The sequence below is a fragment of the Spodoptera frugiperda genome, chromosome 24 (assembly GCF_023101765.2).
Source record: "Spodoptera frugiperda isolate SF20-4 chromosome 24, AGI-APGP_CSIRO_Sfru_2.0, whole genome shotgun sequence".
Classification (NCBI taxonomy): Eukaryota; Metazoa; Arthropoda; class Insecta; order Lepidoptera; family Noctuidae; genus Spodoptera; species Spodoptera frugiperda.
Genome location: NC_064235.1, coordinates 2959142 through 2975814, shown reverse-complemented (window position 1 = coordinate 2975814; position 16673 = coordinate 2959142). Strand labels below are relative to the sequence as shown.

At 43.1% G+C, this 16673-nt stretch overlaps 3 protein-coding genes across 12 annotated transcripts in view; all 3 read right to left on the bottom strand.

The window, feature by feature from the left end:
* LOC118278720 (alpha-centractin) overlaps window positions 1–16673 on the bottom strand; it is an 800945-nt gene that overhangs the window by 267681 nt on the left and 516591 nt on the right. The window lies entirely within an intron of this gene.
* Window positions 1–16673, bottom strand: part of LOC118279032 (synaptic vesicular amine transporter) — a 418685-nt gene that overhangs the window by 267681 nt on the left and 134331 nt on the right. The gene's annotated exons all lie outside the window — the stretch shown is intronic.
* LOC118278607 (myosin-7B) overlaps window positions 1–16673 on the bottom strand; it is a 64419-nt gene that overhangs the window by 18167 nt on the left and 29579 nt on the right. For all 4 annotated transcript variants that reach the window (XM_050703448.1, XM_050703449.1, XM_050703450.1 and 1 more), the window contains 6 exons: window positions 7536–7687; window positions 4170–4304; window positions 3357–3499; window positions 2415–2576; window positions 1166–1405; window positions 486–686 (listed from right to left, as the gene is read on the bottom strand). In XM_050703448.1, the coding sequence (XP_050559405.1) occupies window positions 486–686; window positions 1166–1405; window positions 2415–2576; window positions 3357–3499; window positions 4170–4304; window positions 7536–7687 (1033 nt within the window). The remainder of the gene's footprint in view (window positions 1–485; window positions 687–1165; window positions 1406–2414; window positions 2577–3356; window positions 3500–4169; window positions 4305–7535; window positions 7688–16673) is intronic.

Genomic DNA, 16673 nt, shown 5'->3' with positions numbered 1-16673 from the left:
ATCCCTGATTCCCGAACAACAACCCTTAAATTCCTAACTCCCAAAAAGCCGGTAACGCACTTGTAACGCCTCTGGTGTTTCGAGTGTCTATGGGCGGCGGCGATTGCTTACCATCAGGTGATACGTCTGCTCGTTTACCGACTTATACCATAACTAGCGACCCGCCCCAGCTTCGCATGGGTGCAATGTATGTATTATTAGAAATAAACCTTCCCCTTGAATCACTATATCTATTAAAAAACACCGCATCAAAATCCGTTGCGTAGTTTTAAAGATTTAAGCCCAAATACTGAAACGCAATTTGAAGTTGTACTTAAATATCGTGCTATCTCTGTCATTTTATAAAGAATTTATAGAGACAGTACTACATTTGAAAGCGTCTTAAAATTGAGTAACGTGTGAGTATTCGGGCATTAAGCTTACAAAGGGACATAGGGAATAGAAAGCGACTCTGTTTTATACTATGTAGTGAAATAAGCACTTACCCTAGCAGTAACCTCCCGGAGCTTCCGATCAGCATTCCTGGCGTCCTGCTGTGCCTCAGCTCTTAGTTGGGCCAGGGCTGCGCGGGTTCGCTCAGCATGACTCCTCTCTAGCGCCGCTCTAGAACTAGCGGCCGCTGACTGGAGATCTGATCGTACAGTCTCTAGAGACTTGGAGTGTTCATCTTTGAGATGTTGTATTTCCTGGTGGAGATAGGGGGTATTTGAGATGATGCACGGTACTATGAATTGTGCAGTAATTTAGTATATAGTATCCTTAGTATGAGTATGCTTTACGTTTATAAGTAATTGAAATGAGAGCGCGTTCGGTGTTTTGATTGGCCGGCTCGAATAAATCAACCAATCAGAGCACCGAATGTGCTCTCGTTTCAATTACTGGTCACAAACTGGCTAACTGTGGTAATCTTTATCAAATAAGCATTCCCTTACTCCGGGTATATGACACTCACGGGAAGGGTAACTGTGGTACAACTATCATTTCATCATCATCATCATCAGCCGAAAGACGTCCACTGCTGAACAAAGGCCTCCCCTTAGTCCTCCACGTAGAACGACAAGCCGCCACCTGCATCCACTGGCTCCCCGCCACTCTGACGATGTCATCGGTCCACCTAGTGGGAGGTCTGCCTAGTAAAACTATATTATCACTTAAAAAACCTTACCTTCTTATATCTCTCTTCTTTCTCCTTCCCACTGCAAGTCTCCCTCTCTAGTAACTCCTTCAGCCTATGGACCTCAAGTTTGAGAGCCTCTTCTCTCGTCTCCACTCTTTGGAGTTGCAAGGTAAGAGATTGGACTGAGCGCTGCTGTTCTGTGACCAGTCCTCGCAGCTGTTGGAGCTCGGCTACTTGAGCTGGTGAGGGTTTGGGGTCCGATTTGAGCTGGTCTACTGTTGTGGTTAGCTGGTGAGAAAAAAATAGGGTATTTTAATTGATTTCGATTTTGAGGTCTTTAATTTATCCCCGAAAGGGAGGTGCACATTACGGCACGTAATACCACTGTACAATGTACACCCACTTTTCACCATTTGTGTTATACGTCCCATGTAATAGAGGGTGAGCCTATTGCCATATACTGGGCACAATTCCAGACTCCGTGCTACTACTGAGATATTTTCGAAAAAACCGAAAAGAGTTCAGCAATACTCTTTCCGACACAGGAATCGGACCTGAGACTCCTTGCCCGGCAGTCGCACTTGAGATCACTTGATCAACGAGGCAGTCTTAAATAATTTCATTCAAGGTTAATATTGGGCTATGGAACTACTAATGAACTGGGCCCCATCTGAGGTAGGCTGATGGTGGTCCCGCGATCCCCGACGCCCGGAGTGTCTCTCGCGGCAGCTGGGACGTGAGGAGGTTCGTTACCTCACGCACCCCGCCTCCTCCTTAGCTAGCATGACTGCTTCGCAGAAGTAGGAGACAACATCTCCCCCCTCGTTCTGGAGCTGTGGACTACCTAGCGGGTTACCGGGACTCAAAGAGCAAGAGTAGGAATGGGTTGATTTTTAGTCATTAAGAGTCTGACACTCCCTTTCGCCTTGCCCAGGGCGAGAGAAGTCACTAGATAATTTTACCCCCACAAAAAAGTCCCCCTCGCTCCGCACCATAGCCTGAACTAATGCTGGTCATGGCATCTGTCATGACAGAGAGCCAAAACATCATATATGTCGATAAATAATGTATCAGAGATATTGTAAAAAACATTTTTTAAAAAGAGTAACGATGGAGTTTCTTGCTCGTTCTTCTCCATTCGAAGCAACACTTTGGAACGAGCGCCTAGCTTCACTGACAGACAGACTGACGGACAATTCAGTTTGACGTTTCAAAAGTGCCTTATTTAGGATTAATTGAAATAAATGCTTTGACTTTGACTATGTCGCTATAGTATCTATAATTACCCACAACTGACCTCTTTATTATGTTTCTCAGCATCCCGTGCCCGTTTCTCCAGCTCCCTCATCTTCCACTCGCAGTCTGCCAGCATGCGCTCGGCGCGCGCGGCCGCCTGCGAGCGCGCCGCCTCGTGCGCCGCGCGCCACTTCATCGTGCACGCCTCGGCCGCTGATAGTGCCTGGAAATTATTGTATGCTATTCAGTAAAATAGTGTATGTTGTTACGTTACACGTTAGGTTAGGTTAAATAAGCGATATTGATATTAACTACCTACTCTGAGAGAAATACCGATACGTAGTCAAAGGTTGCATAGTATTTTAGTTGAGACGTTAAATAATTTAAGATTCATAGATTACCGAAACAAACAAACAGACAGACAGACAAAAATTGTAAAAAATATTATTTTGGTGTGTGTATCGTATGTATATTCGTGTGCATGTAGTTAAAAGTTGTGCGCGGAGGCGTCACATGTTTGTTTATAATGTCGGAAACAGAAACGAAACAAAACGAAACGAATCCGCGTCGCGTTGTATTCGCGTGTCACCGCACCGCTTCGCGTTCGCTTCTAGATCGCTCACGCAGGACGTCGCGTTATTTTTGAACCTAGGTCATTCTTCGATCAAGTATTTACTTCATCTGCTATCTATCTATTTATCTATACCTTCACGCCCTTTATCCCCGAAGGGGTAGGCAGAGGTGCACATTATGGCACATAATGCCACTGAACAATGTACACCCACTTTTCACAATTTATGTTGTAAGTCCCATGTAATAGGTGGTGAGCCTATTGCCATATACTGGGCACAATTCCAAACTCCGTGCTACTACTGAGAAATTTTGGAAAACCCGAAAAAGCCCAGTAATACTTTGCCCGACCTGGCAATCGCACTTGCAACTACTTGGCCAACGAGGCAGTCAAGTCCATCTACCATCTCCTACTACAACCTGAACTCCTCACCTCCTGAGCCTTCTGCTCCTGCACCACCTTCTCCTGCTCGAGTCGTTCCTTGTCCCGCTCCAGCGCCAGCACCCTGGACTCCAGCTCCGCTCGCTGGCCCAGCACGTCATCCAGCTCCGCTCGGATCTGGCGTAGGGACTCATCTGGAAGTTCACATCACAGGGGTTAGATTAGTTATCCGGAGCTGCGGACTACCTAGCGGGTTTACCGGGGCTCCGGCTCGAAAAGCAGGAGTAGGAACGGGGTGGTTTTTAGTCAGTAAGAGTCTGACACTCCCTTTCGCCTCGCCCAAGGCCGGAAAAGTCATTTGATGATTTTCCCCCCTCAAAAAAAAGGGGAGTATTTATAAGTGTGGGAGAGCCATGTTTCGGCACGAATGGGCCGGCTCGACCGGAGTGATACCACGGCCGAGCAGAAAACCGACGTGAAACGAGGGCGTTGCGTTTCGTTGTGTAAGTGAGGTTACCGGAGATCCCTTGCCAATCTTCCCATTCCACAATAATCCTTAAATTTCTAACCCCCAAAAGGCCGGCAACGCACTTGTAACGGCTCTGGTGTTTCAAGTGTCCTTAGGCGGCGGCGATTGCTTACCATCAGGTAATATGAAAGCTCGATTGCCGGCGTGTTTCATAAAAAAAGAAAGAACAAATCCCAGATAAAGAGGATTGTTTTTCACACTACTAGAGGTTATACAGTGCCAATGTATTGGGACCTCAGTATGAGGTCCAGTTGTTTCCCACTTATCCAGGTCCCACTTAACCAAGTTTCACTGTACATATAAGGCGTCAGATAGTACTTTTGAAATCAACATACCATTCCGCCTATGCAGTTGGTCAGCGAGGTTCGAGGAACATGTCCTGGCTGCCGTCAGCTCCTCCTCCAAGGACCTGCTCCTCTGGCGGACCAGCTCCGACTCCTTGTAAGCCGCTGCAAGCTCGCATTTTAATTCTGGAAACAAATAACATACATACATATCGTCACGCCTTTAATCCCCGAAGGGGTAGGCAAAGGTGCACATTATGGCATGAAATGCCACTGTGTACACCCACTTTTCACAATTTATGTTGTAAGTCCCATGTAATAGTGGGTGAGCCTATTGCCATATACCGGGCACATTTCCAGACTCCGTGCTACTACTGAGAAACTTTCGAAAAACCGAAAAAAGCCCAGTAATACTTCGCCCGACCCGGGAATCGAACCCGAGACCCCTTGCCCGGCAGTCGCACTTGCAACCACTAGGCCACCGAGGCAGTAAAGAAATAACTTTAATTATTTATCATCATCACATCAACAGTCTATAAGTGGCCACTACTGACCAAAGGCCTCTTCTCACACGAGGAAGGTTTGAGAATTAATCGCCACGCTTGCTCACACTGCTATATACCTTAGTGTCAGTGGAAACGGTCACATAGTTTCACAGCTTAGCTATTACATCCTCGCAGCATAGCTACATAGCACATCTCTGGTGGAAAAGCATCCTTAGCCGGGTACTCGACACCCGCGGGGAGAGTAAGAGTAGTGATAAATATATTTTGCTCTGACGTCACTACACATTTAATTCTAAACATATTTCTCACAAATTAATTGCAAGACATAAGGATGTTTTCGAAGCCAAAATTCAAGAAAATGGCTTCCCGTAATTAATGCTTCCAGAAGTTTCTGATCCGAGCTATATTTGTGTCTCATGCAGTGTCTATACACCCACGCTAGCAAATAACTTCTCGAGTTACCGACATGAGAACGACGTTAAAGGATTTGACTGCACGGGTGGTACGGCCCTATTACATGGGACTTATAACACAAATGGTGAAAAGTGTGTGTACATTGTATAGCGGCATTACGTGTCGTAATGAGCACCTCTGCCTACTCCTTCGGGGATAAAAGGCGTGACGTTGCGTTGCGTTGGTTGGCGCGGTGGCTGGGTAACTGACTGCCGTGCAACGTATAGCGGGTAAGATTCCTGCACGGGGCAACCCTTTGTGTGACCAACAAATTGTTGTTTCGGGTCTGGGTGTCATGTGTATGTGGACTTGTATGTTTGTAAACGCACCCACGACATAGGAGAAAATCCTAGTGTGGGGCAATGATATATAAATATAAAAAGAAAAGCTTAGCTATTACATCTTCGTAGCATAGCTACATCAGGAGCTGTGGACAACGTAAAAGGTTACCGGGGCTCCGGCTCAAAGCAGGAGAAGGAACGGGGTAGTTTTTAGTCAGTAAGAGTCTGACACTAAGGCGGGAAAAGTCATTGGATGATTTTTTCTCCCTCAAAAAAAAAGCATAGCTACATAGCACATCTCTGGTGAAAAACCACACTAATAAAGTAAATCCTCATCAAAATACTAAGATCTTTCATTCAGCAACATTACAGTCACATTGAATAAATCTTTTAAAATGGCGTTGATGTCAATCGAGACATTTTCAAAATAAACCGTTAAGAATTCGAACAACCGCCATATTTCTTTTTTCAGTCGTCAACATGTCTAATTAGGATCACTTCGGTTGAATTAATGGATTCGATTGGGCCGTTTCATTTAAGTGATGGAGTATTTGAATGTCAAAGCTTAGTCTTGGGTTTTTTTATGGTATAAGCCGGTAAACGAGCTGATGGATCACCTGATGGTAAGCTATCGCCGCCGCCCATGGACATTTGAAACACCAGAGGCGTTGCGAGTGTGTTGTTAGCCATTTGGGGGTTAGGAAGTTAAGGGTTGTTGGGCCCCATTGTTTTAATTGGGCTTCCGGTAACCTCACTAACTTAACGCAAGCGTTGTTTTAGGTCGGTTTTCTGCTCGGGCGTTGTATCACTCCGGTCGAGCCGGCCTATTCGTTCAGACTCTCCACACTTTGTGACTAGATTCAGCCTTTATTACAAAGGGTAACAATCCTTTATACTATTACTATGAACATTAAACAACCGACACACATCTCGCGAACTCCCGACAAAACAAAAGTAGGTAATGAGTCTTTGTGCCAAATGTAATGATACACATAAATTCTTTGTTTACTTGCAAAACAATGAGGAGACAAGAGTTCTTTATTTCTTGTAGTTATTTTAGGAATCGTGACGTGGTGACGTGGTAGGAATTCCAAACAAACATTATATTGAGCGTGTGACAGCATTCGAATACATTTGTCACCAGTCCTACTCTTCCCGCGGGTCATAAGAGCCGACTAAGGGACTACATTTGACCGGAAGAACAACGACTCTTACTGTTTGACTAAACTCGCCACCCTGTTCCATACTCATGCTTTTCGAGCCGACGAAAATAGTCGAGTTCCTCGTCAAACAAATACGTGAGTCCGGTAACTATCATAATTAAATTTAGTATGTCTCACCGAAAGTCAATAAAAAAAAGAACAACGCTTGCGTTGTGTTTCGTTGTGTGAGTGAGGTTACCGGAGGCCCAGCCTTCCCCAATTGCCGACTCCCCCAACAACTCGTCCTCAAAAAGCACACTTGTAATACCTCTGGTGTTTCAAGTGTCCATGGGCGGCGACGATTGCTTACCATCAGGTGATCCGTCTGCTCGTTTACCGGCTTCACTACATAGTATAAAACAAAGTCGCTTTCTCTGTCCCTATGTCCCTTTGTACGCTTAAATCTTTAAAACTACGCAACGGATTTTGATGCGGTTTTTTTTAGATAGAATGATTCAAGAGGTTTATATGTATAATACATGCATAATATATCACCATTGCACCCAGGTGAAGCTGGGACGGGTCACTGGTATACCATGAAAATAAGATTCGTAGATTTTATTACATAGCCGGCCTAATAAAAGCGTGTTCAAATAAGTATTAAATACGACCCGGGTCTTTTCAAGGTCAGAGTAAATAGGTACTACTAAGTCTGTGTGCTCCATCTTCGGCCACATCTTCGCTTCGCCATTCTGGAAGTAAGCGGGTTGGTAGCCAAAAGCAGACTTATCTATACTAAATACTAAGTATTTAGTTATACTAATATTAAATCTAAAGAGTTTGTTTGTGGTTTGACGCACTAATCTCCGAACTACTGGTCCATTTGCTTAATTCTGTTTGTGTTGGAATTCCATTTATCAGGAAGGCACTACGCTATAAGACATCTCGCTAAAATAAGCCACAAGCGGGTGAAACCGCGTGGAAGTAGCTAGTTATCGTTAAAAGTAAAAATATGTATTTTAGTAAGAAACTCACGCTGTATCTCTTGTTCCTTCTCTTCTATTTCTTTCGTGTAAGCTGCGATGAGTTCTCTCGTTCTTTCGGCTTCTGAGCACCTCGTGTCTTCTAGGTCTGTCAGTGATGCTACTTGTGACTGGAATTTCGAGTCCTGAGACACTAGGGTTTTCCTGTGAAAGATGAAATAGTTAAATGTTAATTTTGTGTCAGTTACAGCGATAGTACAGTATGGAGATCACTCATATATATGATTTAAACTAGCAAGCCTCAACGAACTCCGTTTCGCCACCAATGAATTTTCCCTGTTTTTATTTGCTATAAACCTCACGGAATCCGAGACTTTTCCAACGAATGCAAAACTGTCGAAATCGGTTCCTGCGTTCTGGAGTTCAAACAAAATAAATAATGAAATCAATTAAGTATTAAATTCTGTGTGAACAGCTTTATGTTTCTTGATCACAGAAAAACTGTAATGTTGTAAGTTGTCTAGGAAAGTTACGGACATGCGGCGCGGCTGTTATAATGTGTAAAGAGTTCAAATTAGCCCAAAGAGAAAAATGCACTTTTTGGCTTACCTATTGGGTCTATTTCGCTCATTTTTCGTATATTGTCAGCCAAGATGATAACAAATATGTGGTTTAAATTAAGTCATAAGAGGTTTCCCCATACGGTATACCTACTTATCGAAAAAAATATCTGAAATTGGAAAATCTTAAAAATCTTTTGACTAAACCAAGCGAATACACAGACAAGAACTAGTTAACAGTAAAACCAGATGTACTTATATCTAAAATTAGACCATTTAATCCACACTTGAAACTGCCTTGCCTATATGTTTACGCCTGAATTTCGGCCTGGATTTATTTATCTACTGCTCAAGAGCGTCTGGTTTTCAGATACGCTTCGATAGTAGAATAATTTTGATTCTGAAATTGTATTTTAATGTTGTACATTTCAGAATTTGTTAACTGACATGCGCGTGATGATCTCATAACAGAATCAACTTGCACGGTTCTCGCACATTATTCTTTAGGTACTGAGGGGCCCATCTTCTCGAATGCCAAGTTTCGTTTAATCTTCGGCAGTAAGGTTTTATTGATTTACTAATAGAATTACTTGGCCAAACGTTTTAATTTTTTATCAACGTTTAATTAAAGTATTTTTGTTCACAAAAGTTCAAAATAGAATTGTAGTATGAAATCTGCAAAGTTTCGGACGAAATTTAGTTTTTTGTTGAATTAGAGTAGACCCCCGGAGTTAGCAGCGGCTTTTCCTGCGTTTCCGTGGGATAAAAAGTTTTCTACTCACACAAGCAGGTTACCGGAGGGGGAAAATCACCCAATTCTTCTCCCGCAATTTCGAGGTGAGAGGGAGTATCAGACTCTTACTGACTAAAAACCACCCCATTCCTACTCCTGCTTTTCGAGCCGGAGCCTCGGTAAACCCACTAGGTAGTCCGCAGCTCCGGACACGAGCAGGTTTGAGCATTAATCACCACGCTCGCTCAATGCGGGTTGGCGATTTCAAACTTCTTTACTGATACTAATAATGATGATATGCTATGAAGACGCGTCGCCCAAATTAGCTGCACGAGGAAGATGCGCAGTTAAAAACATATCTTAGTTGAATCCGTTTCCACCAGTGCTAAGCTATGTCCAATGAATATGATTGGTGGAAGCCAAACGCATCCACAGCAATGTAGCATAGCACATCTCTAGTGGAAAAGCACTCCAAAGCTGAAGAGATTGTTTGTTTATTTGTTTGAACGCGTTAATTTTCGGAACTTCTGGACGGATTAAAAAAATATCTTTTTGTTTTGGATACACCATTTATTGAGGAGGAATAAAATATCACGTTACGATCAAAAGAAACCGAATAGATCGCGCGGAAGCAGCTTATAACGAAGAAAATATCTCTGGGCTCTGAAATTATGCCCTGTACAAGTAGATGGCAATAGACTCACCCCTGTTAATTTTGTGGACTTATAGCGATAGTACAGTATGGAGATGCAAACATATGTTACATTGTATAGGTATGTGTCTACCCGTTATAATAGAACTTTGGGCACAATTCCAAAATCCACGCTTTTAATGAAAATCTCGTAATGTTATTGATATACATAATATGTATTATGTATATATTAACACACATAGGTACTTAATAATGTTTTGTATACGTAAACACCATCACGGAGCCTATAAGTGAACTGCTGAAAAGGCCTCTTCGACACGGATTTGGCATTCCACCGCTTGCTCAATGATTGACGATTTCAAACTTATAATCAGAAATTATAAGCCTAGGTTTCCTCACGATGTTTTCCTTCACCGTTTGTCAATGATGTCTAAATAATCTTAGAAAGTGTATAACTTGGAAAAGTCACATTTGTACTTGCCGTTGGTAGGTTTCAGACCCACACTCTCATGCATGAGAAGCGAGCGTCTTAACTACTGGGCAAAGAGAATAATGCACTTTGTGGCTTAATTACTGCGTCTATTTCGCTCATTTTTGGTATATTGTCAGCCAAGATATTAACTAATATGTGGTATATGATAAATAAGTCATAAGAGGTTTGCCCATACGATATAAAAAAGATATTTTCTGCTACATTAGCAGCTGTGGGTAACCAAACGGGTTGCTGAGTCCCCAGCTCTGTGCAGGAGTAGGAACGGGGTGGTTTTTAGTCATTAAGAGTCTGACACTCCCTCTCGCCTCGCCCAAAGGTGGGAAAAGTCATAGGATGACATGACCCCTCAAAAAAAAAAACATAATCTAGTGCACAAAAACTCATGTAAATAAGGTGCTTTAGTTTAATAATCTTTCATCTAATGTTAATAATATTTAATAACCAATGAATGAAAATGTTATCTAGCTCAAAGATCGTCAGCCGATGCGGAAGCAGACAAACACTTCGATAAAACTGTAAGGTTCTTATCCATTCTGATCGAATATTATGCGCAGGTGGAAGCTAGTAGAGTTTGTTTGTTTGATTCAATACGGCGGCGACTTCAGACGCTTCCAAGTACGCCTCCTCCATAACGCGACCGGCGATGGATCGCCGTAGCCCCGCCGTGCAGCGAGGCGAAATTCGTGAACTGCACGGCGTTCTTTTGGGACCTCCCGGACGCTGAGGTCCTGGAAGCATTCCAGGACGCCGTCGAGATCTACAAGGAGTGCGCAGCAGTGAGCGACGAACACGCCCTGCGTGGGCTACCCATGCTCCTTGAGGGCGAAGCCGCCGTGTGGTGGCGCGGCGTTGCGTCGGTGACAACATGGGCGGACGCGACCGCGCGCCTCCGTGCGACCTATGGCGTCGCGCAGCCCGCGCACCTCATCCTGCGCGAGATCTTCGCGAGGGAACAACAGGAAGAACGTGCGGAGACATTTATATGTAGAGTGCGCGCGTTAATCGCTAGGTTGCCTTATACTCTAGATCAGACGTTGCAAACAGACATTTGTTACGGATTATTACATCAACGCGTAGTGAAACGTGTGCCGCGAGATAGTGTTCGTGGGTTAGACGACCTATTAAATAAGGCTAGGATCGCGGAGGATACCTACAAATCGTCTAAGGCTAAATCCGTTAAAGTTAGTAATAATAATTTGACCGAAATACCGGTGGCATCTACTACCGACCGTGTCCTCACGCAGTCGAGTTCCGCGACCACGGGCGCGACTTCGTCACGTTGCAACAACAGAAGTAGACCGCGTTGTAGTTTTTGCAAGCTTTTTGGGCATGTTAGCGACGAGTGTCGTAATCGCGAGAAGGCTAAGTCTAGCAATAACATTAATACAACACCTAGGGAGGTACGTTGTTATGGGTGTGGCAAGCAGGGAGTCGTGAGGTCGAAATGTGATGTTTGCGTGAACACAACGTCGAAGTCCGACGACAAAATATCTTTCAACAAAGTTGATGTAGATTTTTGTATGAATAACGTCGAGGTTAGTAATAATTCTCGTAGTTACACTAGTAGGGCTGATACCGTTTCGTGTGTATGCATTACGAGTGCATGTCTAGGTACACGCGACGATCACCCGATGGTGAACATTAGTGTCGCGGGCCGTAGGGGCGTGGCCGTTGTAGATACCGGCGCCACGCATAGCATAGCAAGCCCGCTCTTACACCGAATATTAGTTAACTCGGGAGTTCGCTTTACCGAAACGAGACGTTTCGTGCGCCTAGCCGACGGCACACAAAGTTGGAGGAACTTGCTGGCAGCCGAGACAGACGTTATAATTGTAGGCCGGCGATAATGTGCTTCCTAGTGTTGCCTGGTAGGAATGTTAGGACTCTGTTAGGTGTAAATTTGCCTTGACTCGGGCTGGGATAATAAGTAGACGTCGCCCGACGTACATGGTCGTTCTCGGACAGAACGACGTTATGATTTCGTGTAATACTTACACCTTAGGCTCGAGCAATAGCGGGTTGACGCCGGCCTTTGCACACCGCTTCTGCCGACGACCCAGCACCGCGACCGCGTGAAGGTAAGTTTAATGCGCGACACCTAGTGCGTGCATCGTAGATCGCGCGCCGCGAGCCACGTGCGATGTACCCGCGTTGAAGGGCGCTGCGCGTCGTCGTAATAAAGTAAGTTCGCTTCGAAAAGGCAGGATCAAGGTCGATGCAGACAAGGCTGCAGTTGTCGCCAACCTGGCTGCTCCGCAGAACGTGAAGCAACTAGAGTATTTCTTGCGCATGTCATGTAAGTATCGACGTTTTATCGCTAATTACGCAGGAATCGCGAGACCCCTCACTGACCTCCTGAAGAAGTCGAGTGCCTGGCAATGGGGCACCGAACAACAGGAGGCGTATGAGCGCATTAAGTCTCTGCTCGTTTCCGCTCCCGTTCTCCGCCAGGCGGATGCGTCAAAGCCGTTTATCCTTCGCACTGATAGCAGCGCCTATTGTATTGGGGCTGTTCTCATGCAGGGGGAGGGCCATGACGAACAGCCAATCGAGTACGCGAGTCGACTCCTCACTAGTGCCGAGAGGAACTACTCCACGACTGAGCGAGAGGCTCTCGCCGTCGTGTGGGCACTCGGTAAGTTCCGCGGGTATGTGAAAACCGCGAAGGTCATTGTTAGGACTGACTACCAGCCCTTAGGGTGGCTGATGGGTCAGGGGTCACCTAGCGGTAGACTGGCCAGATGGGTCCCGATGTTGCGAGAGTTCGATCTCAGCATTGAGTACACACCCCGTCGCTCACAGGTAGTTGCAGGTACCATGTCGCGACCCGTTAGTGCAGGCGGCCAGGATGAGTGTGACCTATGCATGATAGATATCGATAGGCCAGAGAGAAGCAGCAGTGTTCGCAGCAGTCAGCCGATGGACCCCAGAGGTACATATGCGTATCGAGGACATGGAGTCCGACGAACCCTCTAGGGGGAGACCACGGTCTGATCGCTGATACCAGTACACCTTTTCTGACGATACTAGGCAGGTTACTCTCTTATAATTATGTAGATAGGTAAAGTTGTCAGCTTAACAACTCACGGTACTGAAGAGCGTACGGACTCGGGCGAACGTAGGGCAATATCACGTTTCGCACCTCACGCCTTCCGCAAGCCAAGTAGAAATTCCCGTTCGCGACAAACGCGATTGTGGCAGATCGCGCTATTAATCTAGACTAGCCCAACAGTGAGGGCACTTTGTTAGGCTAGAGGGGGAGGATGTAGCGCGGGAATTAAAAAAAATAACGCAACGTAGTCTATGGTGTGACTACTCTGTGGTTGCAACGTCACGCGGACGCCCAATGAGAGCGCGTGAACGACCACCTCTCCCGACCGCCGCAACCTCGCGCGCCAGCGCAGCCATTGCGAGCGGTGAGAGAGAGAGCGCCCCGACCACCGACGCGTACGGACGTGTTGTGCAATCCTCCGCGGCTCTATATCACGCCATCATTGATTAATCTAGAACTTTCGATTCGACGCCATTTTGTATCAAGTAGTTTTGTGTTAAGTAGTTTTAGTCTCGTGTTCGAAGAATAATTATGTAAATAGACAATAAACGTGATTGACTGTAAAGTGTCTCGTTATTAAAACATCCACTGAGTTTGGAAGTTGCCTTTTAAACTGGCTCCCAACTTAGTGGCCTTTACACTTGTTATTATTATGTATTAAAGTATTTAAAAGTCACGTATTTTGCAGGAAACAAGTACCTACTTATTATATTCTAATCTTACTAATATTTTCGACTGCAACGTTTGGCGCGGTGGCTGGGCAACTAGCTGCCGCGCAAACGAGCGGACGGGTCACCCGATGGTAAGCAACTCTTTGTGTGATCCACAAATTGACCATTCGGGTCTGGGTGTCATGTGATGTGAACATGTATGTTTGTAAACGCACCCACGACACAGGAGAAAATCCTAGTGTTGGGCAATGTTTAAAAAAATCATAACAAATGGCTGAAGGCATCGGGATGTAATTTGGAATAGACCATAATCTACCCCGATTATGGTCTGGAATAACACATATTGGATACTTTTTATCACATGGGACTTAAAAATATTATAAATGTGAACGTTTCTATGTATGTTTGTTACTCAATCATGTCAAAACGGCTGAAGGAATTGGAGTGTAATTTGAAACAGGGGTACATTAACTTTTGAAAGTTAGAGGTAGTGTGGACTTAAAACAGGGTTAGGCTTTTTGGATAATATTTATAAGGCGTAATTATAGTTTTTATGAATAAAAATTATTATAAATGTGAAAGTTTCTTTGTTTAGATGTTTGTCCGTCAATCACACTGAAACTACTGAACTGAAAAATTAGGTATAAAGACAGGGCATAAGCTGAATTAGGTGAAATTAGGTATAAAGACAGGGCATAAGCTGAATTAGGTGAAATTAGGTATAAAGACAGGGCATAAGCTGAATTAGGTGATAGGATACTTAGGAACGTGGTCCAAGCCGCTGGTAAAAGTCAATGTCAAAGTCAAAGCATTTATTTCAATTAATCCTAAATTAGGCACTTTTGAAACGTCAAATTGAATTGTCCGTCAATCTGTCCGTCAGTGAAGCTAGGCGCTCGTTCCAAAGTAGTAGCTAAAAGCTAGTATCACAATACATCACAAATTATCGCGATTTGTTTACAGCTCACAATTCTGCTAGTAAGATATTAATAATAAGGGCCATGCTACTTCATTGCCGTACACCGGGCACAATTCCAAATTCCGTGAGAAAAATAGTTGAGAGAGTTTTGTGAATCGGAAAAACATGAATCATTATTTATTTTGTGGTATGAGTTGAAAACACTAAACTTCTAAATAGAAAATCCTGAAGTTTACCTTTTTAACCGACTTAAAAAAAGGAGGTTCTTAGTTTAACCTGTATAAAAGTATGTATGTATGTTTGTCTCGATTATCTCGCGTTTGACCGAACCAAATTTTGATGCAGAAATCTGAAAAATACTATACTGAATATAGTATTTTTCAGCAGAGATCTGAAAAATACTGTACTGAATATAGTATTTTTCAGATTTCGGAGAAAGTTTTATACATATATTAGACGACCAAAAAAACGGAGGTTCAAATCGGACCAATATTTTCGGAGATAATTTCGTTCAAACAAACAAACTTTTCAGCTTTATGTATTAGTGATGAAAGTAATAGATTACTATCAGTAGCAACAAAGCTTACATCCAGGTAAATTATTAAATAATGTATCAAAGATATTGTAAAAAACATTTTTTTAGAAACAGTAACTATGGAGTTTCTTGCTCGTTCTTCTCCATTCGAAGCTACACTTTGAAACAAGCACCTAGCTTCACTGACGGACGGACTGACGGACAATTCAATTTGACGTTTCAAAAGTGCCTAATTTAGGATTAATTGAAATAAATGCTTTGACTTTGATGAATCCCTGATTGTAAGCGACACGAGTGCGTTGCCGACCATTATAGAAAACTATTTAACTTCAAATGCGCCACCGTTTCCCACAAATACAGCTTCCTAACTTAACAAATAGTCTTATTTAAACCTGCAACTTAATAAAAGTAACTATATAAATCATTTAAAACAACAAATTGACAAAATATACACAATATTGTAGGTTACATTGTAAATTTTATTTTGCCGCGTATTTTTGACATTTCAAGGCCGCCATATTGGCGTTTGACGCACGCAGCGTTGACTCACGCGTTCTATATTTGAAACAAAGAAAGTTGTTTGACATTGAGTATGGTTGGTATGGAGTACTTAGGTATTTGCGAATCGAGTTAAAGTAAAAGCATTTATTTATTAATCCATTTACTTCGTTGATCGAGTGTAGTAGCACGGAGTCTGGAATTGTGCCCAGTATATGGCAATAGGCTCACCCCTATTACTGAGTTTTACTACTGAGAAATTTTCGAGAAGGGGAACAGAGCCCAGTAATGCTTCGCCTGACCCGGAAATCGAACCCGAGACCCTGGTCTAGCAATCGCATTTGGGACCACTTGACCAACGAGGCAGTTAGTGGAGATAAAAATGCAAATCTGTTTATGGAGAGGAAGCTCCTGGTCCAACAGTGGACTATCGCTGACTGTTAATGAAATTAGTTCACTGCCCTTAAGATTTTTCACCTATCTAACACATTTTTGCGTACATAGAATCAGTTGGCACTCCAAATTTGATGAATTTATTAAATAAAAGATCAAAGAAATTTATGTAGTTTAATAATCGAAACGAGATACCACAGATAACAAAGTGTCAAATTGTCTATAACTCAGCATAAGGTTGTATTAATCATAAAGTCAAATTTTAACATTTCAACACTCTCACCAAATTTGAACTTTACATCTACAAGTTATACTTATAAAAACAAAAGAATTGAACACTCTCACCAAATTAAACTTTACATCTCTCTATGAGTTTTACAAAAACAAAAAATTACATTACTTTTACCCATTACACACTTACATTAATAAACTCTTTAGTAACTACACTTACAACTTGAGTTGTTACATTTAGTTAATATAATTTTATAAAAATGACAATTGTTTAACACCAATTTTATCTCTAAGATATTGAAATTTTTCTTTGGGTAATGCCTTAGTAAAGATGTCAGCATATTGTTCTTTGGTATTTACATATTTAAGATCTATTTCTTTCTCTAAATATTTTTCTTTATTTTCTAGCTTAAATCCAGAGCTTTCTGTTAATTTATTTAAGTCTTCAAAGTT